This window comes from Lycium barbarum, chromosome 6 (genome assembly GCF_019175385.1).
Source record: "Lycium barbarum isolate Lr01 chromosome 6, ASM1917538v2, whole genome shotgun sequence".
In the NCBI taxonomy this organism is placed as follows: Eukaryota; Viridiplantae; Streptophyta; class Magnoliopsida; order Solanales; family Solanaceae; genus Lycium; species Lycium barbarum.
In genome coordinates this window covers 98373799-98401014 of record NC_083342.1, presented here as the reverse complement: position 1 = coordinate 98401014, position 27216 = coordinate 98373799, and the positions used below count along the sequence as shown (strand labels likewise).

Genomic DNA, 27216 nt, shown 5'->3' with positions numbered 1-27216 from the left:
CCTAGAGGTTAACTAAGGAAAAGTTAAAACTAAACCTCAATTAATAGTCTGCTTAACCAGTGTGATTCTAGGTAAGGGCTCTATATTATCCTAAAGGGAAGGGATTAGGCATCCTTTAGGATCCGTTAACTTACGGTTATCCGACTAAACTTAGGTTAATTAATTGAGAGTAAATATAAGATTTAAAATTTAGAAAATGACTTTAAGATATTTGCTGGAGTTTTTAAAAGAAAATGATGTTAGTTGAAATAATATTTACAGAAAATATATAATAATTTGTATAAAGAAACTTTAAATGCCTTTTTAGAATAAGACTTATAAAGGTTATTAAGACTGAATATGAGAGACTATTGAAAACAAGACTAATATTTGTATAAAGGGGAATCTTAGGATGCTATTTTTTAAATAAAATTTATAATCGTTAATAATAGTTTTAAAGGAAGTGGCATGAAGATGAAGTTTGCAAAATATGATGATTTACATAAAAATAGAAGAAGATGCGAACTTACACAATGAATATTTGAACGAACTAAACAATGGGGTATTAATTAAATTTAAATTTTTAGAAATACGAATAAAAACGAAGGAGTTAATAGATTTCTTTTATCCGTTTTTATTATCTTTATCTACTATGCTTAATTTAAAAAATGCATGGTTGGTTCAAACTTGAAGAGCTAAACAAAAACTGGTCATGTTTGCATATTAGAGACATTTCTCAAGATGAAATATTTAGACGCTTGGTTTAATCCACCCGTCCCATTCAACTAACTTACGACTTTTGCTAAGGTTTATCTAAATTAATATAACAAACAAAGAATCAATTGCATAATACAAATAAAAATGCAAAAAAGATAAAATAGAGGAATAAATAAGTTAAATGGGCTCAACCCATTTTTAAAACTGCCGTAATCTGGACTGTGACGGGAGTGGGCTCAGCCCACTTTTTTTTTTTTTTTTTTAACATGCTGTGGGTTGTCCACATCTATTGGGCTTGGCCCATAATTCATATTTTTTCCCTTTGCTGCAGATAGGGGCTGGATAGAGAGAGATCACATTGAGCTTTTAGCCCAAACCGAATGCGGAGGAAGAACGAGTCTTTCGGACTCGTATGCGATGTTCATGCATAAAACGGAAGAAAAAGGATTAGTAGATGATCAATAAATGATGTTAAGACACATGAAATATAGACTTGCAAAACAATCAGCGAATTATGTATACACTATGTATACATATTCATAACTATTTCAAATAGGGATATACCAACAATATATGTAATATACATAAACCAATTGAAATATACTTGCAGCAATGCACAAAATTCAAACAGTAGTAGATCTGCTAATTCATTCACTTGAAGGTGCTCGGAATATAGATTAAATGTATTGGCAGTGCACAACACATATCAGGCCTAGACATGGCATACGAATATCCACTGAATTCAGGAAGGATATTCATGGTATTCAATCACATTTTAGCTCATATTCATGGTATTCAATCACGTTTCCTACATAACGAGCGATATATACTAGACAAACAGATCACTTTAAGAAAATTAGGAGTCTTTAGAGATAGGGATTCTCTAACTCAAACATTTGTCCATACCCAAACAGCTTCCATACACAAGCAGCTTCCATACACAAACTCCTAAACTCCTAATTCATTAGGGTATAGCAGTTTTTTATCAAACACACAAAACAATTCCTAGTTATGAATCATGTTAACCAAACACCATACCATATGCCCTAAACCAAACCAACGTATGTAGGAAATTTCAACATTATTCTTTGAACACTATTTAAGCATAGCCATAAATTCGACAAAATTAACTGATTTGCAGGCTGAAATATGCATAACAGATCGACTCAAAAGAAAAGCGAAATCACCATAATAAATTCATGCATCAAACAGAGCAGTCCTTAAGGTTTATCTATTTCAATGGTTTGTTTTAACATGATATTAACACAGAGCATTTACGCAGGTTTGTAATACTCAGGTAAGAGAACAACAATTGAAGCATCCAATGAGTTCTTGGGTATGATTATGACACATAATCAAACAGGACTCAATCGAAACAACTTATAGACTAGATTGAATCATATTAAAACATCCCACTGATTCAGACAAATTCCACCCGAAACACAAGATTTGCCATCATTTTGATTGGCCAGAGTTTATAACAGGGATTAAGCTAAACTGTGATATACTGAGGGTCAACATAGCACATATTCACATGGGAGACATTTGGTTTGTACTCACCTAAAAGGACCATAATAGACATGGTAACAGTGGCTAACTAATCAAACTAATTTAACAAAATACTTAGAACATATGGTATACGCTACTGATTTGGTTACTTTAATAACATGTTGTCATGTTAAAATCATATTTTTTGATTAACAGAAGGAACAGTAATTCAAGCAGAACATTGTTATTACTTATTTAAGATAAATAAACATGCTTATGCAGGCTAATGATAAATCAATATGTATTTGGATCAGGCTACACCAGTATGAACACATAATCCATATAAATTACTAAGCTGAAATTAAACCAACTAAGGAAGGGTTGTTTACATTCTTAACAAACTAAACTGAATTCTCACAAATGAACATGCTTAACCACATAAAACAGACTAATATAGAAACAGATTTATCTATCGAATTAGAATAACTTAAACTTGAAACTAACACACTTGAATTATGGAAACAATAAAACTAAAATAACACAGAACAACAGAAAATGCAACAAAAATAAAAGAAAATAATGGAGAATTACCTCCTTCGGGTGCAACGAAGTGGGTGCGGGTTTTTCAGATTTACCTCGACGATTTGAGACTCTGGTTTCAAATTTATACGGACTTGAATCAATCGCGGGAAACAAAAAAAAAAGAATCAGAATAATCCTTTGTTTTCAAATGAATATCCCAAATATTAAAAACTGATGAAGATTTGATAATTTTAGACGGGAATTTGAAGCGATTAAAAAAAAAGTTCGAAACTTTAGGGGTTTTTTTCACAGATAAAACGAAATTTGTTCTTTGGAAAGACTTTATGAATCCCAAAAATCCCTTTTTTCAGGACTGTCTCGATTTCTTTATAGGGGTTTTTCAAATCCAAAATCCCCATCTCCAGATAGACTGGAAAACGATTATTTATAGTAGATGGTCAGGATTTTCGCGTGAAGAAGAGAGAGTGGAGCGCGAGGGGAACAGACGCACGGGGGTGTCAGAAGTATGGGCACGGAGCGGCGTGGGGGTGGTGTCAGAGGTGTAGTGTCAGACGAGTGGGGTGTCAGGGATAACGTGGTAGTGGAGCGGCAGTGAGCAGCGTGGGAGATAGAGGGAAGAACGTGAGGAGAAAATTAGTGGGGAACAGAGGCGTGGGATGGCAGTGGGGGTTTTAGGGTAAAAGGGAAGGAGAGAGGAAAGAAGAGAGGGAAGAGCGGCGGAAATGGGGGGTGGCGATGAGAGGAAGGCGAGGGAGGTGAAGCGGCGGTGGAAGGGAAAGGTGGAAGTGCGGCGGTGGGGGGGGAACGAAAAATGAAAGGGAAGATGAGGGGAAACCCTTATTTTGTGTAAAACGGGTCAGACCCGGTCCATTTGTGGACTGGGTCAATTTTTAGACCGGGTATTAAAAGAATGGGCCAGCGCATTAAAACACGGACTGATCTAAAAATTAGGGTAAAAAATATAGGCTGGTCAGAAAATATTTATGAGTTGATTGGACTTTGATTTGGAATCCGATAAATCAAAAATACGGACTGAGTGCAAGAAATAGTTTGGCTTCTGCACTTGAATAAAAGACCCATTTTAATTAATGATATACCAAGGGTGACAAAATATTGCTTAATACAAAAATGTGTGATTATTAGGACTCGGGTAATAAGATTATATGGTGTTATAATAGTCGTGCAATAATATATTTCTTTTTTTGAAAGTCCACGGTAAATAAATACTATTATTCTAATTATGCAAAGATAAATGCGATGCGCGTGCGTGAGCTGGTAAAATGCCGAAAATGATAATAATAATAATAATAATAATAATAATAATAATAATAATAATAATAATAATAATAATAATAAGAATAATTAGTAACTGTAATATAATAATGAAACACCGGCTTTGATAAAAGGCTAATAATTATAGTAAATATAATATATATATTTTTTAATTTTCCAGAAAATGTTAGAAGCGTAAAATAGGTATTTTGGAAGAGAGGCGGGACAAAATTGGGTGTCAACAGTATTGTGACCTACAAGCCTTGTTTAAATCTTTATACTCTACGCACATTCTAAATTTATTTCCCTTTTTAGGCACTACTACAACATTAGCTAACCAGTATGGGTATTTAACCTCTCGAATGGATCCTATGTTAAGGAGCTTAGTTACCTCGTCTTTGATGAATGCATGCTTTACCTCGGGCTGCGGCCTCCGCTTTTGTTTGACGGGAGAAAAACTTAGATCCAGACTCAACTTGTGTGTTGTCACCTCCGGTAGGATACCTGTCATGTCTAAATGGGACCAGGCAAAGCAATCTGATTTATTTTTAAGAAATTCAATAAATTTTTTCCTGAGCTCGGAGGTTAGCCCCGTGCTCAGGTATACCTTCTTGTCCGGTAAATGAACGAACAATATGACTTGCTCGAGTTCTTCGACTGTGGATTTAGTGGCATCTGAATCATCGGGCACCACAAAGGTCCTTGGAAATCCGAACTCTAACTCTTCGTCTGGTGTGTTCCTATTTCGATCTTCTGAGGACTCCGGGATCGGAGTCTGTGATTGCTATTTGGCACTTTCCCCTTCGTTCCAATCCGATATCTTCGACGTCTTAACAAATTCTTCGACCGCGAACATTTCCTTGGCGTCCTGTTGCTTACCATGAACGGTTTTGATCCCCTCTGAGGTTCAGAATTTCAACGCCTAAGGCATAGTTGAGGGGACCGCTTTCATGAGGTGAATCCACGGTCTTCACAATAATGCATTGTATCTCATGTCTCCCTCTATCACATAAAATTTGGTCTGCTGCGTAGTTCCTGCCGTGTTGATCGGTAAGGTGATTTCACCCTTCGTCGTTTCGCAGGCCATGTTGAATCCGTTGAGGACTCGTATTGTTGGCACGATTTGATCTAGTAGTCCCAGCTGCTCAATAACTCTCCATCGGATGATATTAGCCGAGCTACCTAGATCAATTAGCACACTTTTAATTCTAAATTTATTGACAATGACAGATATTACTAGTGCGTCGTTATGTTGCTAAACGATGCCTTCCATGTCCTCGTCACTGAACGAGATGGGATCGTCGGGGTCATAATTCCGAATACGCTTTTCCCTTATTATGGAAACTTTGGTGTGTTTCGCTAACGGCCCCAGGGGAACGTCCGTTCCTCCCATGATCATGTGTATCACTTGCTGAGGCTCTTCCAGTCTATCTTGCTTGTTGGCGTCCACGTTCTTGAAGTGAGTTTTTGCTCGTTCACTTAGAAATTCTCGAAGGTGTCCCAAATTAAACAGACGGGCAACCTCCTCTCTCAGCTGCCGACAATCTTCGATTCGATAGCCGTGAGTGTGATGATATTTGCAAATAAGGCTTTTATCCCGCTTCTCTAGATCAGATTGGATTGGCCTTGGGTGCCTCGTTTCTTTGTTACGGATAACGGCCGCTGCTAAGGTCGCTACATCGACGTAGAAATTATACTCGGATAACCTTGGAATTTCTCTATTTCCCGAGGTTCTATTGACAACATTTATGTTCATCAATCCACGATTACTTGGGCATCGATCGTTCCTTCGATCATTCCTTCTATCGTTCTTGCTAGATTCGATGTTGCGCTCGTTGCCCCTTCGGTCAGGTGGGTGAGGTTGATACCTGTCATATGATGGTCTTGAATCTCGATCTGTCGTTCTCGTCGATCGATCATTCCCTTTATCGGAATGCCATGATACTGAGGCGGCTCTCAAAATCTTATCATTTTCGACCCTGATCTTCCATTGATACCTGTTGTGTACATCAGCCCAAGCGATTTCCGAATACTCTATCAGATTTTGCTTTAGCTCTATAGATGTGACCGAGCTTCTTGAGTTGAGCCCCTGAGTGAAAGCCTGAACGGCCCAATCATCAGTGACCGGAGGTAAGTCTACGCGCTCCATTTGAAACTGGACCACAAACTCGCGGAGGGTTTCATCATCTCGCTGCTTAACGTTGAACAAGTCCGATTTTCGGGTTTTGACCTTGATGGCTCCCGCGTGAGCTTTGACAAAAGCATCCACGAGCATGGCAAATGAATCAATCGAATGTTCGGGCAAGTTATGATACCATATCATTGCTCCCTTGGACAGTGTTTCCCCGAATTTCTTAAGCAACACCGACTCCCTTTCATCGTCAGCGCGATCGTTGCCTTTAATAGCGCATGTGTACGTAGTCACATGTTCGTTTGGGTCCGTTGTCCCGTTATACTTCGGGATATCGTGCATGCGAAATCTCTTTGGGATTTTCATTGGCGCAGTGCTTGGCGGAAAAGGCATTTGGACGAATCTTTTCGAATTCGGTCCCTTCAACACCGGAGGTGCCCCAGGAATCTGGTCGACCCTTGTATTGTAGTTCTCCACCTTCTTGTCGTTCGCCTCTATTTTCTTTTCGCCGGATTCGACTCTTTTCGTTAGTTCTTCGAGCATCCTTATCAGCTCGACACTCTGCCCGAGATGGTTCTCGCTATTCCGAGTAGCGAGCCTCTCTTCCGTTTCCTCAGTTTGTTTTGATGGAGCAACATTGGGTGCTTGATTTTGGTTTTGCAATTGTGCTATAATCTCTTGTTGGGCGTGCAGTTGGGCCATAGCCATGTCCAACTGGTTTTGGAGCTGTTGCAGCATGGTTCCATTATCCCCACCGGTCGGCACGTTACCCACCGATGACCCGACCTGGTCAGGATTAACTGGGGTTATGTTGTTGTTAGGTACGCCCTTCTCGTTGTGCTCGTGATGGCTTGACTCATCGTGAAAATTGATAGAATGGGAGTCCGACATGTCTGGTAGACCTGAAATCAAACCTCAAAGAACAAGTGTAAAATATCAAGTGTAATCAGAACTTGTATTAAACCACCACTATTATCCCAGGCCCCACGGCGGGTGCCAAACTGTTTACCCTAAAAATGGTTAACAATTGAATTTATAGACGAAGCCAACGATATGTGGTTTAATTTAATACAATTTATAGTTTTATAGCTAATAATAGCACAAAATCAGACTACAAATCTAGTTATGGAAGGCACCGATTGACCTCGAATATCGGGGTCGAGGTCAATGTACGGGGCCGAACGGCGAATTCCGAACAGTGAAATAAGGAGGATAAACAGTACTGATGATGTTGTTGCTTGTTTGAAATATGAATATGCTACTCTCTTTCTGGGGGAAAAAACCTAGCCAAAATAAAAGGGGGGTCTCTCATTTATATAGTAGAGGAGTCCCAACCCTAGTACAACACTAAATAAGGAATAAAATCAAATAAAATCAGTTGACAACTGTTGGCGTGATCGGTGTCGAAATATCCGCCATCAGCCGGATATTTCGATTTTCTTATCATGGTGACTAACTGCCACTTCAACCTGCCTCAATGTCCAAATTCTGCTCGATCCCCGATCAGATCGATCTCATATCGACCGAGCATAGTTTTCATGTCGAGAAACCGAGGATATCAGTTACCTCGGTTTAACCCGTATACAACGTTAAACTTCAAAGTTAGAGTCGAGTCATTACAATCTTTTAATGAGAAGCATAAATTATTTATTTGGAAAAATTGAATTAAAATAAAAAATAAATTTTCATTAAAAAAAAAATGAATGTACAAGAAGAAATAAAACAAGAACCAACGGGGCAAGTATATATACAAATTAGTGAGATCTAGAAACAAAACTTAGGGCATGTTTGGAAAGCCAGCCAGGTAATTGGAATTGGGTGTAATTACATAGTTTGGCATGTTTGTTTGACCAGGTAATTACACAGTTAGGTGGGAATTGGGTGTAATTGAGAGGGTGTAATTATACTCTCCAATTCTCAAAGGGGGCGCTGAGAATTGGGTGTAATCACACCCTGTAATTACATGGTTACCTTATTGTTTATTTCTTTTCTTTTTTAATTTATTTTTTATTTCTATTATTTAATTTATTTAATTTCTTTTCTAATTTATTTTTTATTTCTATTATTTAATTTTTTATTTTTACTTTTTAATTATTTTTATTTTTTAAAATATATTTTTCTTTTTAAGTATTTATATTGGCTTAATACCTTGATAGACCCTTAAACTTGGCATGTTTTGTAAGATAAACATATAAACTTATAAGGTGACCAGATAGACACTTAAACTTGCTCAAAGTGTATTTGTCAAACACATTTGTATTGAAGACTTGTGCGTGAGGTCCAAACGCCAATTATGTAGCAAATAAATAAATAATTTTCCATGTAAGAAAATATAGTCCAACCAGGTATGATCTTTGACAGTGCTATTGAATTCCAGAAAGTTGTGGCAGATTATGCTATTCAAAACAAGGCACAATTAAAGTTAAAACCAAATGAAAAGCAAAGAGTCAGGGCTAGGTGTACAAATGAAAACTCTAAGTGGGAGCTGTATGCATCTGAGGACAAGGAAAACAAAAATTTTATGGTGAGGACGTATTATCCAGCTCATAAGTGCTTAGAGAAAACAAAGAACAAGCTTTGCACAACAAGTGAAAGAGTTCTAACACCCGGACTTCTGAAAAATGTAGCTGATACCAATATTGATCTTGGCTTTCGACCTCATGCTCTCAAACGGAAAGGCAAGAAAGCTATAACCACTTCCCAAATTCAGCATCACAAAAACATTGTTGCAAGTGCCAGAAAAAAATTGAAAAATTTTGCTTCATCAAATGATATAGAGTGACCCAGTGAAGATGCAACTGTTTTGCCGTATTTAAGAATCACTTTAGGAGGAGGACTTTTGTAAATCAAGTGCTTTAGCACAACTTGTTTTGCTTTTTGGGATGTTATATTAATTTCTTCAACACTAGTTGTTTTGTGGTCTGGAAGCAACTCTTTTGCAGCTCATATTTTGAGCTTTAATTGTAGTAATTATAGCACAAGGATAGCCGAAAGTTTCTTGATGGTATCTATTTCAATTTTCTACTTTTATTAAAATTTTGTTGACAAAGTGGTGTTGGCGGTCCTTTCAACTACGCCAAATGTTTCAGTTCTGTATTTCTATTAAGAGCATTTTACTATTTGTCTAATGTTGTGTTAACTAGAAAAATTAGATCTAACGTATGGTGTCAGATTATACTAGCCTATAAAATTTAATTTAACAAAACTATAAACTATTTTGAAGAAGGAATATTTAGAAACAAAGAGAATGTAGATTTATTGCAGAGACAACAAGAAATGTGAATCTTCTGGCTTTAATGGTGTGGTTAGCAGGAAGAAGATGGGTATAAGTTATATAAAGTTTTTTTTTTATTGCCTTGTATTCTGACTCAGCAATTTTAAAAACCTTCACGCGCTTAGGATAAAAGTCACGACACGCGAGTTGCCAGATGGAGAAATGTGTTTAAAAAATACACTTTGAGCAAGTTTAAGTGTCTATCTGGTCACCTTGTTACTTTATATGCCTATCGTACAAAACATGTCAAGTTTAAGGGTCCATTTAGGTATTAAGCCATTTATATTTCATTTCCTTTCTTCTCATTCTCAACCTTTAATTTTTGTGGTTCCATGTAATTGCTCGTATTTTTATTTTATTTTATTCATTTAGCATAACCGTGTTAATATTCTAATTTTTGAAACTACATCTCTTAATATTAGAAAGAATAAGTCATTAACAAACTTGGCATATAATGAGCGACGTTATTAAAGTAGAATTTCATTGTGAATGAGGTTATAGACTTATATTTTCTCTTTCTTTTGAATTATAGGAGTATTTACTTATATTACGTTGAAACTTACTTATGTAATGTAGGAATTTGACATAAGAGTATTATGTTAAAATTTTTTCTTTTGGATTTTGAATTTGGGTTATATTTTCCATTTTAAGAATATTTGCTTTAGTACTATTGACTTGTTATTTCACATTGCATGTTGTTTATTTTTCATTTACAGTTGATAGAATTATTGTCAAACATGTGAATAATGGTATGGCATTATATTTATAAATATTCTTTTTTTGTCAAACATCCAATCCCATGATGTTCTCACAAAAAAGGTATGCTTTTACATTTTATAATCAATTAAATAAAAAATTATTAACATTTATATATCAATTATTTTTTACAATATTAGTTACAAATATATGATTATTAATTAACATATTTTCAAGAAACAATGTATTATTAAATAACTAATTTAATATCATTTATAAAGGCACATATTTTTTAAATATTAATTTTAAATTTTTTATAATCAAATGTTATTTTTAAATTAAACTAACTGTGTAATTACACTTATACAATCAAACAGCACGCTTGTAATTATACTGTAATTATATTATGACAAACAAACAGGTCATTGTAATTACAATACTATGTAATTACTTGGCTGTGTAATTACTAGGGTAATAATTACACCAATTCCAATTACCAGGTGGCTTTCCAAACAGGCTCTTAATTTACTTGCCTATTTGAACAACCTCAACCATATCTAAATTATTTTAGAGGATTTGCGTCGTACGTTAGATATCTTTGCCGGATTTTCCTGAGCTTGTTTGTAGAAGGAAATAAATGAGTCTATTGATTTTTGAATGTTTGAGTTGAATCAAAATATTAAAGATTGGGATTGGCTTAAGAAGGTTTAATATCAAATGTAGAGTCATTTGGATCAAATTTGATGCAAAGACACGTTGATGAAATTTCTACATAACAAATTATGGCGATAGTCAAGATTTCAACCGAATCCTCATGAATCGCCAAGATTTCAGCCATAAATGTCGAGAAAAATCGGATGATTTGTCAAAATTCGCGGCCAAAATACTGATGATCACCGTAACTTGTAGTTAAAGTAAGTCTTGTGACTAAAATCTGGCGATTCGTTAGTATTTGTGGCTAAAATCCTGTCGATCACTATAACTTGATGCTAGACAAGTCTTCTAATTAAAATCTTGACGATTCGTTAGTATTTGTGGCCAAAATATTAACAATCATCATGACTTGTTATTAAGGCAAGTCTTGCCCCAATATCAAATAGGAAATTCAGGCGATCCACTAAGATTTTAATTCAAATTCTAACGAAATATTTATTTTTCTATATTTTTTAACGAGATCATATTTTAAACAGTGACACTGAAAAACGCTATTGGTGCAAATCACCCTATAAATTGGAGTACAAGCCCAGCCTTAATCCACCGCCTCTCTTTTCAAGAGAAGAAATTGCACGTAGGCCTGTGCACAAATCGGTTCAATCCGAATTTCTGAACCGATTCGAAACAATTCGGATAATTCAATTTGGATAATACAATTCGATTTCAATTTACAAATGCAATTGTAAAATATTACGGTTTAACGGTTCGGATACGGTTGGCTTCAATTATCAACCGAACCGATCCGAACAAACCAAATTTATATGTCACTAGTGACTAATATGACTAATTTGGTACATGCAATGTGGTGTTGGCGGATTTGTATGCTTGCACAAGTTGTCAAGCTCTTGTTTTGCTACTTATATGCTATTATGCTTGCAAGTTTATGCTTTTTTCTTGGTTAATATCTTGATTATAAGGCTGCAAATTTAGGATCTCATTATTTTTTGTTATGTTTACTCTAAAACTGAAATGAAATAGTTACTTGTTTAAATGTCGAATAAACCGTACAAATCGATTTGTGTAACCAAATCGAAATAATAAAAAACGAATCGAATTGAACCTAGAATGGATAGAGTTTGGTTGAGAATTTTAGAAAGTCGAAATTCGAAATTTCAACTCGATGATGGCCAAAACCAAACCGAACTGATTCGTGCACAGGCCTAATTGCACGGTTTTTGTTCTTCAAATGGGCTGGTGTTTTTAATTTTTATCCTTCAAAGTCAAATTATGACTAGCAGAGCATAAGTTTCTTAAGGGCGCAAGACATAACTCATAGAATGTTATAATGCAAAAATATAAACTTTAACCATGCAAAAAAGTTATTTGTCTTGAGGGCCAAAAATTAAAGACCAGCATAAAATAAGATAAAAAGTGCAAATGACCCGGAACCAAATGAAGTTGGACACCAAAATTGGGCCAAGTTTGACTTCTCAAATGAGGCCCATCTTTTCCCTGTCCATATATTCTATAATCACCAGCTAACACCTGAACTGAAGGTCCCAAAAATCACTACTCACTACAAAAGTTAGGGAGAATCAGCAACTATGGCATCAGCAATGTTAAAGAGAACAACAATGATAAAGTCTATGTTTCAAACCCTGAGATCCTATGCTTCTATTTCTGTAGGGACTGATCTTACTGTAGCTGCACCAAATGTTTCTCTACAAAAAGCTCGATCTTGGGATGAAGGTGTCTCCTCCAAATTCTCTACTACCCCTCTCAAAGATTTATTCAAGGTAATCATACCCTCTTTTTAAAAATGAAATCTTTTTATCTAATATTACCCTTTTCTTGATTCTTAACCTTTTTTTGGGGGGGTTCTTGATTTCTGACTGTGTTGTATTTTGGTTGGTGTTCAGGGTAAAAAAGTTGTAATCTTTGGCCTTCCTGTAAGTTGACTTTCCCTTATATATATTGCCAGTGATTTTGAAGTAGTTGTATTACTATAATTTTTCACTTCTGGGCTTAGGAATAGTTGTCAAGTTACTATATTTTTGTTTTTGTTTTCTTAATTGGAATAGGGAAAGTGTGGGGTTGTCAAATTATAAGAATTTTGTTTGTATCATGTAAGAATTCACATACAAGTGTTACGTTTTGGGTTTGTCTTAGAGTGAAACCTTGCAGGTTCTGCCATTTGAGTGCTGGGATTTTTTATCTTGTTGTTTGTCAAATTATGAGAATTTGTCGTGCTTCATTCATGGTCATTTTATCTTTAATCTTTTGTTTATTTTGTTTTGTGTTTGGCTGAGAGGAAAAACTCCTTTCTTTTCATTGGGATTTAAAAGGTGAAAAGTCCTTATAAGAAATCAACAACAATGATAACAACTAGTACACCTCAATCCCAAACAAGTTGGAGTCGACTATATCTCACTTACCTCCATTTAAGCCTAATAAGAAAAAAAAAGTGGTAATTTTTTGCTTTTCTCCTTTTACTTCCAATACAAAATAATAAATTGATCTTTTGTACTTCCAATACAAAGTACGAAATCAAGAAGGCATCTGATGACTAAACTGAAGAGATCAGCTTTATTTGTCTAATGTTTTATCTTCCTGGGACTACAAATGAATACTGGTACTACTTATGCAAATTTTCAGAATAGTTTGATCTTGTTAATCCCAATTGTTACATACTACTGAATTAACATTGCCACTTGGTTGGTTGCACATATTTGCTTCTGCAGGAAAGATACAATGGGTCACAAATTTAGATATTTTTAATACCATTCTTTCTGTTCTTTTTTTTTTTTTTTTTTTTTTTTATTACACATAGGGGGAGGGGAAATGGGGAACGAGATTACGAAGTGGGGAATCGAACCTTCACTAACAATGTGAAAGTTCAGGTAGCCAAGACTACCATGATTACTCATTTTAATACCATTATATGTGATATGAATTAAAATACAGAAGGGGAGAAGGTTTGAATAACTGACACTTTGGAAATGAATAGAAGATAGAATAAAATGACGCTAAGACACGATGTAAGAAAGAAAGGCTTTGTAGTTTCTTTGATGCTTGTTGTAGGAACTTTGCTTCATAGGAGGTCTTCTTGCATAGCCATTTGTTTAACATCTGTTTCTCTTTATTTTCTTAGTTTTATATCGTCCTAAAAATGTTACTTGTACAATTTCCAGGGGGCGTACACTGGAGTTTGTTCAATGCAACATGTACCTAGCTACAAGAATAACATTGATAAGTTCAAGGCCAAAGGAATCGACTCTGTGATCTGTGTTGCTGTGAATGATCCGTATGTTATGAATGGTTGGGCAGAAAGGCTACAAGCCAAAGAAGCTGTAAGTTACTCCGCCATGCCTTGTCATCCTGTCTTTTCCTTTAAGCAAGTGTAACCTTCACTAATAACTACTCTGACCTTTTCTATCGTCCTTGGAAGACTTGAAATACTTATTTGTTTCTCAGTTCTCAGCAGAAAGCATATTTTGGTAAAGGAAGGAATGCTAACTATTATTCCTGTACGTGTGATATGCTAATATATTCCAACTTATTCACTTTACCAAAAAAAATATATTCCAACTTATTCAAAGTTTGTCTCTCACCATATTATAATGTATTCCAACTGAAACTCAAATATCTTCCATGGGGCTGGAAATTTATTTTGGCATTGATACTCTCAAGAATGACATAATTCATATACTGCATGAAGCATCAAAAAACCAAAGCTCAATATTGTAGATTGTTATGTTTTACATCAACTCTGAGTGACCTAGTTGGATACTGATAACTAATAACTGATAGACGGAAGATAACCAAGAGAGATCGATGATTAAGATTCTCGTGATCCTGTTATTTAGACATCTGGCATTGTTGATTTATGACCTTTACCTCTCAAATGTTTTTCTAATTATTAGTTGATGTTGCATTAGTTGAATTGTTTCAGATTTATGGCAACTTGATAGCATTATAAGATTTCATGATCTATCAGCTGTTTTTTTTTTTTTCCTTCAAATCATGACAGTATCTGTGACGGTTATTCTTTGTACTTGCTCTAACAATGGGGATGAGTCTGGCTGAGAGAAAACTATCCTATGATGCAGATTGAGTTTTATGGTGATTTTGATGGAAGCTTCCACAAGAGTTTGGACTTAACAATTGATCTCTCTGCTGCTTTGCTTGGACCTCGATCTCATAGGTAACTTAAGGGAGTCAATGTTTTCATATCATTATGTAACTCACTACTTCGTCGTGGCTAAATAACTAAAATTCTACATCCAACAATTGTCAATGCCAAAATTGATAATCCCGGTGAAATGTGCACAAGTTTAGCGAGCTTAAATTAAGCCCTGAACTAACATGGAGAAGTGGATGCAGTTGCTTTCCATTAGGACCAAATGCGTACACATAAATATATATGTTGTATAAAAGTTGTACTGGGGACGTACTCATCTGTTAATTAACATTGTTGTTGTTGCATAGGTGGTCGGCGTATGTGGTTGATGGGAATGTTAAGGTTCTCAATGTTGAAGAAGCTCCTTCTGACTTCAAGGTTTCTGGCGGAGATGTTATTTTGGGACAGATCTAGATTTGCTTCTAATCGCCTTTTTGTCCTTTTGTCCATTCTCAAATAAGTTCTGCATACATCATTACGTGAAGTTTTGTTGGGATAAGATGCACAATTCCGAAAGCAGGGTTAAGACTTTGAATCCGTTGTCTGGTTGAGTACTTGAGTCTTTAGTTAACTATGTGAATATTTATTTTCATTTTTCATATTAGCAACTCAATAATCATAACAAGATGAGCAATATTTGAATTTGGTTTGGGAGTGCATAACTTGCGTTAGTGCTATCTCTATCCTGTAAATTAAAATGTTGCTAGAGTATTGTCGTGTATATATCATTATAGTAAAAACTGTAATCAAACATATATTACTCTTAGAGCCTGTTTGGATGACCTTATTTTAAGTGCCAGTGACTTTTAAGCATGAGCCATAAGTTAGGAATTGTAGCTTTTGGCTTTTGGCTTAAAAAACAAATGCTTGAAAGTATTTTTATTATTTTATCCAAATACAACAAAATGGCTTAAAAGCACTTAAAATAAGCCAATCCAAATGGAGTATATTAAAGCTTGGTATTTATCTTACAGAACAAATGAGACATCATAACTTTTATGTTACGTTTTAAAAACAAATTAGTTTCTGATATAGGCATAGAAAATCATTTGAGTTAACAAATCTAGAAAGAGAATGCTTGTACCAATAGAGAGAAACAAAGCACTACAAATTACAGTTAAATGGCTGAGATGTAGGCTCTTTTTTGGATGTTCATGGACTTCTGTACACAGGAAAACGAAAAGGGATGCGATTGTAGCCCGGAGTAAAACACGTAGAAGCTGGGAAAAGAGAATTTATAATCAATGATAAAGTACTACCAACGCAAAGGAATTTGAAGGAGCAATGATGAGAAGCAAATTGACAATTTTGATCTGACCTACTACACCAATTCTGCAAAGTAGAATTTCATCTTAAATTTACACGTGCATTACTTTTGGGGATGAAAGATCCTTATACTAAAGCATTTGTGCAACCCAGGAAGTTGTAAAAACTTATGGATGAATTTCATTTCCTTGTTAACAATGCATCTGAGCAACGCATCAGCCACCTTGAAGAAATAACTGAGGATCAGCTTCTAAGGGTTTCCAGAACTAAACATCTCTCGAAAAGGCATTCCTCCAGACTCTACTACAATAAAACTTTAATCTAAATGGCTTATGAAATGGAGTCTGCTCTAAAAACAAATAGGAGGAAGGAGCAGTATAATCCATTCTACTTCAGTTCAAGCCTACGTTGGCTCACCAAGGCCAATAGACTATGCTTCAACCAAGGGTGCCATCCTTTCCTTTACTAGAGGACTAGCTCTTCAACTTGTTGCTATAGGAATTGATGTTAATGGTGTAACACCTAGACTGGTGTAGATTCCTCTACAAGCGGCAACCTTGCCGGAGGATAACGGTTCTACCTTAGAATCGGCAACTCCAATGGACAGGGCTGCACATCTTTACGAGATTGCACCATGTTATGTCTTATTGGCATCCCACGACTCTTACTACTCTATTCACTGGCCAAGTTCTCCATCAAGATAGTGTTTTACTAATCAAGAAGAATATTGGTATCATTTACCTACACTAAACTCAATTGTTCTGATAATGATTCTGCCGCAGGTTAAACCCTTATCTACAGTGACTATCAGGAATACGGTCAGATGCTATCTCATGGTAGAATCACCAGAGTACTGTTGTTTATACTCTTCAAGAAATTGCTTGAATTTTATCTCTCAGATTCAATATTGGTTTTAAGATGCAGACTAAGTTTGCTAAATTACCAAAGTACTATTTGCTATGACCGTGACATCCATTAATCAGAGGACCATGTTGGTGTATATTAGCTATTGCCCTCCATATTTCACATAAATGACAACACCTAAGGTTAGGTGCACAGCAACAAAGTGATGACAAAAAACTAATGCTTACTCTGATGTGCGGCATTTTCAAGCAGTCAATCAGGCGGCTCAAGCTTCTGGATTATGTTAGTAAAAGTCAGCTAAACTGGGCAAAGCGGAATAAAAAAGAAAATATAACCACCATAAAGAAGAAAGAAGGATAGTCCATAAGACATCCACTCTTGAATATCCATTAAGGTAATGGACATGGTTAATTACACAAGTTTATCTGCTTCGCAATCTTCCTATTCTACAGGTTTACAGTAAAGAGAACCGGTCATGAGACCTTAAGGCTTAAGCACAAACTGTAATTTCTCCAACAGCATATCAAAGCTCCAGATTTCCACACAGTAACTGCAGGACGCAAGTCAATCACCTACTGCGATAACTGACCTTTAAGAACGTACGTCACTTGCAGATTATAATTATGCTATAAGTTGATAGCAGAGACAAAGAGGACCATAATCAGGCATCATTCATTTATTCTGACTTCGACAGGGTTGCAGCATCAGTTTCCATTCTGAGGGAAAAAAGAGAGGGAAAGAAACGATTAAATAGAGGAAAGATATCATTTTAAAACAATGAGAACATCGAGATGGATGGTCAAAATTATTTTTGGCAATGTTCCAACTTCCAATCCTAATCTCATGTTACAGTTGCTTCATAAACCTTACCACTTTTATGAGACAAGGAAAAGAAGCTGAATTGTGACTTCTGAATTATCGATTTGACTAGTTTGTAATTATAATGAGACTTGTCGAAGACATAAGTAATAAATAAAAGTTTCTCGAACAGTTTAAACTTTTAGATGAGGTGTTAACACAATTTAACATGGTATCAAAGTAAAAGGAGGCTAGGTTCAAGTCTTGCAGCAGCCTTTTGTCAAAAGGTATTTACACATACATGATCATGAAACAATCAGCAAGCACATGAACAGACATGGCGAAGATACATTGTAAGTATTTTTTATTTTTTTTTCAAAAAGTTCGAGTTTGAATGAGGTGATCATGCAATCCAACAAAACCCATCATTCTTTTTGCTATTGAGCACATAGGGACAGATGGAATAAGAAATGTCATGTGAAAACTCTTTCTGACACATCGCACTATGAAAAATAAATAAAAAGTTGTAGTAATTCTGGTAGGAGCATAAATGAAATATGGGAATAGAAAGGAACAAACATAGGAAGCACAAGCACCTAAAGTCCTGTCAATGCACTAGTGTGTCAGATACTGAGCATCCTTATTACATTCATATTCCTGTTTCACTTATAATCATTTCCAAAATCTAGAGGCAGATCCAGAATTTGGACATTCTGGGTTCGAATTTGGGATTCTACCACATCTCATTTGATTTACTCAGTTCGAAATCTATTATTTGTACTTCTTTTGTGGATTTTTTAGCACATACAATGTCCGAGCCAAAGCTACTGAGTCTCTTCCACCTCGTGTTTTAGGAGCACGTGTTTTGTCCATAACCTTACTCCAAGAAAAGATAAGTTAGCTCCCTCATCCCTGTGCTCTTAAATGTGTATTTCTAGGTTACTCGAGGGCACAACAAGGGATATCAATGCTATTCACCTGACCTCCAACTATGCCTTATGACTGCTGATGTTACCATCTTTGAAACCCAGCCATACTATACAGATCCAGGTGATCACTTAGACATTTATGAGGTGTTACCCGTTTGATCTTTTGGAGATTCAGTCACTTCTCCTTCATCTTCTTCTAAAGCTCCAGCTACACCACCTACAGCTCCAGTTCCATCACCTACACCTCCGGTTCAACCTTCTACAACCCCTCCACTCTTGAATTGTCATCATCATATCCAGATGATTCACGTCCTGTACTGGATCCTTCGCCTACTGCAGACTTGTCTCCTCCTAGTCCACGATTGCACTCCGAAAACGTATTCGATCCACTCGTAATCCCAATCCTTGTTATACTTGTTTGAGTTATAATAGTTTATCATCACCATATTATTTATGCCTTTGTGTCATCCTTGTCCTCTATTTCTATCCCTACGCCCACAGGTGAAGCGTTACCCCATCTTGGGTGGCGACAAGCTATGATCAAAGATGCTGGTGATACTTGGGAGCTTGTTCCTCTACCTCCAAGTAAATCCACCGTTGGTTATCGGTAGGTGTGTGCAGTTAAAGTTTGTCTAGATGGTCAAATTGATCGAATTAAAGCCAGCCTTGTTGCCAAAGGTTATACTCAGATGTTATACTCAGATATTTGAGCTTGATTACAGTAATATTTTCTCCCTCATGGCTAAAATAGCATGTGTCTGTCTTTTTTCTATCCATGGTTGTTCGCCATTAACCTCTTTATTAGCCGGACATCAAGAATGCTTTTCTCCCTCAAAGTCGGTTGTGTTGGTCGGCTGATCATTATGTTTCTATCGACATACTACTCATAATCTATGCATATATTTGGTCGTTTATGTTGATGATATAGTTATGACGGGCAATGATGAAGATGCTATAATTCAATTGGAGCAACATCTCTTTCAACATTTCCAGACAAAGGAACTAGGCAGATTGAAGTATTTCTTAAGCATGGAGATCGCAAAGTCCAAATCAAGAATTATCATCTCACGGCGTAAGTTGCCTTAGACATTCTTGAGGAGACATGTATGGTAGGTTGTAGATCCATTGACACTCCTATGGATCCGATATTAAACTTCTACCATGATAGGTGAGCCCTTAATGATCCTAGAAGGTATAGGCGGTATGTTGGTAAGTTGAACTATCTCACGGTGACTCGACCTAATTGCCTTTCCAGTGAGTGTTGTAAATCAGTTTATGGGCTCTCTGTATGATAGTCACTAGGATGTAGTTATTCATATCCTTCGATGTATAAATTCAACCCCAGGGATTGCTTTTTGAGGATCGAGGTCATGAGCAATTATTGGATACACAACTGCTGAATGGACAAGGGTCATCTTCTGATAGGCAATCTATGTCTGGATATTGTATTCTAGGTAGAGGTTGGTGTCTTGGAAAAGCAACAACAACAACAACATACCCAGTGTAATACCATAATTGGGGTCAGGGGAGGGTAGTGTACGCAAATCTTACCCCTACCTTGTGGAGGTAGAGAAATTGTCTCCAATAGACCATCGGCTCAAGGAAAGCAATCCAAAGCAATTTTACAAAAAAACTTATGAAAGTAAAGAAGTCATGACAAATAATATGGAAAGCATTACATAGCATTCAAAAAGAAAGGAACGGGAACAGTAAAAGCAACACAAAATGTGGTTGCTCGATCCAGTGCAGAAGCGAATACCGAGCAATGGTTGTGGCAACTTGTGAACTAATTCGGATAGAACAGTTGCTTAAAAAATTAAAGTTTGGAGAAATCAGTCAGATGAAACTTGTGTGGTATAACCAAGTTGCACTTCACATTGCATCAAATCTGGCGTTTTATGAGAGAACTAAATGCATTTAGATCGATTGTCACTTTGTCAGGGGAAAATACCCTCAGGAGACATCGGTACAAAATTCGTGAAGTCAAATGATCAACTTGCAGATATTTTCACCAAATCCCTTACTGGTTCTCGTATCAGCTATATTTGTAACAAGCTTGGTACATATGATTCATATACACCAGCTTGACGGGGGGTGTTAGAATCTCATGGATATTCTAGGATCTTGTAAATATAGTCTAGCTTGATTTACTCCTATAATTATTTTATTTTGATTCTCTTTCCTTTCTTAGAATATGTACACTTTGCTATTTAAACTTCAATGGCTTGAGGGGATAATCAAGCTGAGTTTTCTCTCAGACTCTCTTCTTTCTCACGGTACGTAACATATTCTCTTTTGGAGGGTGTTATTTAGTTTCTGAGTCAAAGTTCCAATTCTGCAGTTGTATGCTAATTCTATATCCAATTGGAATAAATACAAGCAGATCAGGCTCCAAAGTTTAGTTTTCTGTTTAAAGGCAGTAAAAATTCAGCAGAAGCTTTGGATACCAAAATGGAAAAGCATATTGGCAACATCAGGGATGATGAACACGGAAACAAGTAAAGCTTCATAATTAATCAAGATATAGTTGGACCAACTACAAACCTTTCCAAGAGAAATTTCCATTTGGCCAGTGTTGGTGTTAGAGATCAATGAGGGAGTGGTAGGAGTTACTTCAATTGTAGAATTCTTTCTGCAACCATCATGCGATTGAAACGTCACATTTCCTTGCTCACTGACTCCTCTACTAGGAAAGTTTGAGGTACCCATTGTACACGCAGATACTGGTTCAGAAGCTCCAGTACGTTTTGAAGTCAGATCAAGTCGTTCAATGATTTTAGTAACTCCAGCTATTCCAGCACTCATCTCACGCTGAACTTCTCTGCCAAATTCCTTGACAGAGGTGTTGCGTGCTAATAATTTTTCCTTAAAACCACGAGTACCTTTTGAGATTGAGTCCTTATACCTGTTGAAACAGAAACAATAATCTTAGTGGGGGGGTAAAAATAGCTTTCAAGTAAATGAAAAATTGGAGTTCCTCTACCTCGCTGAAGCAGAAGACCATTTGGATTTTATAGATTCAGAAAATGCAAGAAACTCAGATGAGCTTGACCCCTGGGGACCACATGTTGGTGGTTGGCTGAAGGAATTCCAACAAGTAACCAAATAGTGAGGCATACAATTCGGATCAATTGTCGAAAAACTTAACAAAAAATAAATAAATGTAAAAGTAGTGCAGCCATAATTACATTGCACTCAGTAACCACACTGAGGATTAAGAGATGGTGCATCTTATGGATTTTAAGTAGTTAGCTTCATTACACTGCTGAGTTATTTATCAAGCTTGATAGTCCTCAGTCATACCTAAGCTTAAAAGGACCACTTCCATGGGCAGGAACTGATGATGATGCAGGCCCAATACTAGATGAAGTTGCAGAAGCAGCAGACCCATCCCCAGAAAACCCAAAGCCTTGGAATTGTGCTGTAGATTCATTATTCTGTGTCTGGTCTGAACTAACTCCTGCTGGCACAGAAGGAACAACCTGTGTAGGACCAATTCCAGAAGACGCCTGTCTTCTCCTTCTGTTGACAAGACGAACTCTACTTGTCGCAGCAGCAAAATGTCGCATAATTCGCTCCTCAAAATCAGAATCATTCTGCTGCGCAGTATCCTGGAAACACTAAGACTCTAACTCAGTATGACTGAAGCAAAATGTAATGGAAAGAAATAAGCCAATTCCAAGTTTGGCAATGTCACCCACATGATTGGCTTCGACATCTTCGTTGGTATGACGAACATTAAGCCTTGACCTCATGTTCCTTTCAATCTCCACTGCAGCTAGTAACTCTTGGCTGGAGATCAGAAAAGAGGAAAATAAATACGTCTCAATTAGGTATCAATCAGAATGCTTTGCTCTTAAACATATGAAATTCCTTTCAGAAAAAACAGATATGTAGTTCCAGCTGCATTGCGTGCTGCAGCTAGCAGCTCTTGGCCGCAGACAAAAGTTTAATGTAGGATACTAGAACGAGGAAACCTATGTTGCTCGGACTCTTAAAAAGTGCCGCCGGGTGCGTGTCATATCCTCCAAAAGTAGTGCATTTTTGGAAGATCCCACATGGGTGCGGCATCATTTTTGGAGAGTTCGAGCAACATAGGAGGAAACTACATAAATAATACACCAATTCCACGAGAAAGTCAATGGTTGATTCTTATACAATTGTGTTCTTAGCCATAGAATTTCTTAAATACCTCGCAGGGTCCTTCAATGCAAGAACCCTCCAACAAATTGGGCACTCCTTGCTTCTCTGAGACCTGAACAGAATTTACATGATGTTCAATGAGCATATCAACCAAGACAGTGGTGGCTAAAAATGTGCACACGGGGAGGAACTGAATGTTCCTAACATTTAACCAAAACATTATACAGTAACAAGTTTGGAATGTACCATTCAAGAATGCACTGCAAATGATATTCATGCTTACAATCTGTTACCTGAAAGAAAACACGAATTTAAGAAACTTGGGTAAATACATAATGTAACACAATAATCAAGCATACACAAGAATTGCCACAAGAAGTCAAGAATCAAAGGAAGACATCACCATGAGACAGCAAAAACTTTGCAATATCACTTTGATACGTACTTCATTTACGTCAAACAAACTGAAGAAAACTGTCCAATAATTATTGGCGAAAACGCTACTAAACTAGTTCACAAAGTAAAATTAGTTGGGAGAATAAGACAAATCAATTAATAGCATGATGTTCCACTGCGGTTAACCGGTATCACACTAGACCAGAATAAGTAAAATTCATAAAACTATTGTTTAGATGGATGTATCAGCAAGATCAGAAGAGAAACTAGGCACACCATACTCTCTCTTTCTTTGGAGAAGAGGTAAGAAAGAAAACACTAATCTCATCATACTCCAAAGATTACTATAAAAACAAGCAATTTTAACCATAAATAAGATAAATCATACCACTACTTCGTGCATATTATTTGCATACCCTTCTTCGCAAATTACATTATCATTATGCAAATCCTAATATAAGAGGGGGCAGGGGTTGTTAACAAAAGAGTCCTGAAATTAGACCAAGGTTCAGTTGTAGAAGAATAAGATACACATTTGGTGCACATAACTCCTATTGAAAAGGACAAAAAAGTTACTTAAATTATGTACATTAAAAAACACAAAATCAGAGATTCGATGTAATATGATAATCCACTGATCAAATGACGGTCAATAAATAAATACATGACTATCATCTCACACAAAATTTCAACAAGTAAACCACAAGATCCAAACTTTTTCCTCTTTTCTTGTTTTTTCCCCAACAGATTCCATTAAAAAGTTGTCAGAACTTCCAAAGCATGAAAACTACACACTGGTGGAACTCATATCCATTCGGATCAACATACATTAGAGTCATCTAACATCTCCTAAATAAACAGAAAAGCCTTGACTTTTACAAAACAAACAGCATTTATTGGAACAAAACAGAAAATGGATCAAAAAAGGAGCAAAACTTGGAGACAAGATACCTCAGGAGGACTAGCGGAATTAACAGCTCACGAAAATGCTAAAAGACAGAAGCAAAATTGAAACTTGAAAAATTGAGATATTTTGGAACTTGAAGTTGTGTTTGGACAAGCATTTTACTTGAAAAAGGTCTGAAGTTTTCTGAGTGGAAGTGAAATTCCCCCCAAAAACTGGTCTGCGCAGCCAGTTTTTGGAACTTGAAAATATTTTGAAGATAAGTTTTCAAAATCTGATCCAAAATCTATGGGCAAACAAACGCTAGGTAACTTTTAACAAAATATAGCCAATTATGGAAGAAAAAATGCTACTTACAGAAAATGCAAGAAAATAAGCTTGGAGATAACATACCGCAGGAAGATCATCAGAGCTAAACGAGTAAATAAAGCTCTACAAGAACAAAATCCCTAACTTTTACGCTATAGGAGTATAACAGGAAAATACATAAAAAAAAAAAAAAAAAAAAAAAACAAGAGCGAAGCTTGGAGATAACATAGAGCAGGAAGATCATCGAAGTTAAACGGCTAAAACAAAATTCTACAGGAACACAATCCCTAACTATTACGCAATATATATATATATATATATATAAGAGTAAAATGCATAGAAAACAAAAAGCGAAGCTTGGAAATAACATACAGCAGGAGGATCATCGGAGTTAAAAGGCTCAAGACAAATACTACAGGCATCCTCAATGCTATCATCAACCATCATCGCCGCCGATACGTTCGCCATGAAATTCAGCTACCACTGTAACAATGCAAATATAAAAATATGTATGCAATTATAGGAGATAGAGATAAAATGTAGATATATATATACAGAGAGAGAGAGGGGGGGGGGGGGCTTACAGAGAGAGGGAAAGCACAAATGTGGAGAATAAAGTGAGGGAGATGAAGGAAATTGTTAACAAAATGGTAGAAAATGTGTAAAGAGAGAGAAAGCGTGTAAAAAGGTCAAAGAAAAGAATTATTATTATAGATGAGAGAGAGAGAGCAGCAACAAAATCCGATCTCCATTCACACGGTTGTTGGAACTTGGAATCAATCAACTCTTTTGCCTTTTTTAATCCATTTACTATTTTTGTCTCCATTTTATTCTCTAGTTATTAAAATTATTATATTAATACTCCCTGCATTTCACAATAAGAGCTGTTTTTCACTTACTCATTTGCACACCGCTTAAAAAAATATTAACTCTTAGATAAGAAAAAAAAAATTGGCTAAACCATTCTTAATTAAATATCTATTGGGATTTAATCATATAGCACTCAATAGGGGCATATCTGGAAAAATTGAGTTATTTGTTTCTTGATTTGATAAGTGTATGTTCTTTTTAACTCAAGAAAAAAAATTTAAGTGGACACTCTTTTTTATGTGGGGAAAATATCTATTAAGAAAACTACTCACTTCTAAAAAATAAAAAGTATTTTTAAATTTTTTTAATACTGTCTTAATTTTGTGAAACAACACTTACTTTAAAATAAAATAAAAAGAGTGAAAACACCACCTATTTTTAATAGATGGAGAAAGCATTTGATTAAGAAATATGAGGGTCATTGTTGACTCCTTTCGTCCCCACAGTGCTTATCGAGTTATTTTCTCCATCTCAAAAATCAACAATGACGTACTGAAGAACGAGTGTCAAGTCTACTTTGGGCTCATGATTTTCTAATTTTAATGTAATTTTCATGCTCTAACTTATTTAATTATTTGATCAAAAGACTATTTGCAGCGTGGGTCGTGCCGACCTCGCTTACTATGTTTAGTTTTTAACTAGCGATTCGAACATGTCTATTCATTTTAATTAATCAATCTTTAAAGTTTTTATTTTGAAAATAATTTTTAAAAATATTCTAATTGTTATTATATATAGCAACATATACAAAATGTATTTTATGTACCATCACTTTAGTTATAATTAAAAAATAAAGTTGATGAAATTAAGTCTTTGAGATGGAAAGAGTCAAACTTTTTTCTCATTATCATGACAATGAAAGTTGTTAAATTTTTTCTTTCAAATTCTTTAATATTTTATATGTATACCGACAACTTGATATCCATTTCAGTTAAGTAACTGCTCAGATCTAAACATAAGAACCATTGTTGCATATATTGGATTTTTTAAAAGAAAACTAATAAAATATTTTTATTAAATTAATTAAAAAATATATTATAATTTCTTATATTAACAATTATAGATAAAACAAATTGTTACAAAGAAATCAAAATAACAAAGATATATGTTATATCATTAATCACCAAATTTTAATTCTGAAATGAAAATATAAAGTAATACATATTATAAATGTAAAGAAACAATATCAGAGACCGCAAAGGAGAGTAAATAAGTAAAGTATTGACAATGAAGGAAAACAGAGATAAAAGACACTTCCTCCCTTTACTTTTACTTTTCAACATTAACATATCAAGAAAAAAAAATCTTCTTCTTATTTTACCCTTCACATTAATTATTCATTTTCAAATCATTTTCTGAGGCTATTGAGACTATACACCAATAAATATGGATATTATGATAAAATATATACTTTATTTATTAATTCTCAAAGAACGTAAAAAGTCAAAAGTTAACAAGTTATGTGTAGGAGAATTAAAATAACTTTTGGTAGAAATTTGCATTGCTATTGTTCGCCCTCTCTTTACGTTTAAAGTATTGACAAAGAAGGAAAACGGGGATAAAAGTCACTCCTTTTGTTTACTTTTACTTGTCCACGTTAACATATCAAGAGAAATAAAATAATATGGTAATTATTAATTAGTATGAAACTTTAATTATGTTGAAACTATTATGGTAATTATTAATTAGTATGAAACTTCAATTATATTGATTGTATATAAAGATAACGACTACGCATATATTATAGGCGTACATATTTGTATACATGTCATCCTTTTTCTTGTATTCCTTTATTTATCATGG

The 27216-nt window shown here is 35.5% G+C and overlaps 2 protein-coding genes across 4 annotated transcripts; one reads left to right on the top strand and one right to left on the bottom strand.

Annotated features, from left to right (window-relative positions):
* The first annotated feature begins 12290 nt into the window (after positions 1 to 12290).
* LOC132644976 (peroxiredoxin-2F, mitochondrial) lies at positions 12291 to 15596 on the top strand. Of its 2 annotated transcripts, XM_060361678.1 has the most exons (5): positions 12292 to 12550; positions 12674 to 12703; positions 13946 to 14104; positions 14864 to 14958; positions 15243 to 15596. In XM_060361678.1, exons 1-5 carry the CDS (start codon positions 12359 to 12361, stop codon positions 15346 to 15348), a joined length of 582 nt encoding a protein of 193 aa, XP_060217661.1. In that variant the 5' UTR covers positions 12292 to 12358; the 3' UTR covers positions 15349 to 15596. The 2 variants fall into 2 exon arrangements, with proteins under 2 accessions (XP_060217662.1, XP_060217661.1); XM_060361679.1 differs by lacking the exon at positions 12674 to 12703 and having other exon boundaries at positions 12291 to 12550.
* A 1808-nt stretch (positions 15597 to 17404) lies between these two features.
* On the bottom strand, positions 17405 to 25280 carry LOC132644975 (E3 ubiquitin-protein ligase RHF1A-like). 2 transcript variants are annotated; one of them, XM_060361675.1, is made up of 9 exons: positions 25128 to 25280; positions 24916 to 25026; positions 23181 to 23227; positions 22984 to 23046; positions 22493 to 22583; positions 22095 to 22411; positions 21775 to 21870; positions 21336 to 21696; positions 17405 to 17780 (listed from the first exon to the last, which is right to left on the bottom strand). In XM_060361675.1, exons 2-9 carry the CDS (start codon positions 25009 to 25011, stop codon positions 17769 to 17771), a joined length of 1083 nt encoding a protein of 360 aa, XP_060217658.1. In that variant the 5' UTR covers positions 25012 to 25026; positions 25128 to 25280; the 3' UTR covers positions 17405 to 17768. The 2 variants fall into 2 exon arrangements, with proteins under 2 accessions (XP_060217658.1, XP_060217660.1); XM_060361677.1 differs by having other exon boundaries at positions 22095 to 22402; positions 25128 to 25279.
* Between the last annotated feature and the right edge of the window lie 1936 nt (positions 25281 to 27216).

Excerpts from the sequence above, each read along its gene's own strand:
- LOC132644975 (XM_060361675.1), bottom strand. The coding sequence starts at position 25,011 with ATGGCGAACGTATCGGCGGCGATGATGGTTGATGATAGCATTGAGGAT. Across the intron at positions 23,047-23,180 it reads TTGCAGTGCATTCTTGAATG|GTCTCAGAGAAGCAAGGAGT; the intron begins GTACATTCCAAA and ends AATTCTGTTCAG. Across the intron at positions 22,412-22,492 it reads AAGATGTCGAAGCCAATCAT|TGTTTCCAGGATACTGCGCA; the intron begins GTGGGTGACATT and ends TTAGAGTCTTAG.
- LOC132644976 (XM_060361678.1), top strand. The coding sequence starts at position 12,359 with ATGGCATCAGCAATGTTAAAGAGAACAACAATGATAAAGTCTATGTTT. Across the intron at positions 14,105-14,863 it reads GGCTACAAGCCAAAGAAGCT|ATTGAGTTTTATGGTGATTT; the intron begins GTAAGTTACTCC and ends CCTATGATGCAG. Across the intron at positions 14,959-15,242 it reads CTTGGACCTCGATCTCATAG|GTGGTCGGCGTATGTGGTTG; the intron begins GTAACTTAAGGG and ends GTTGTTGCATAG.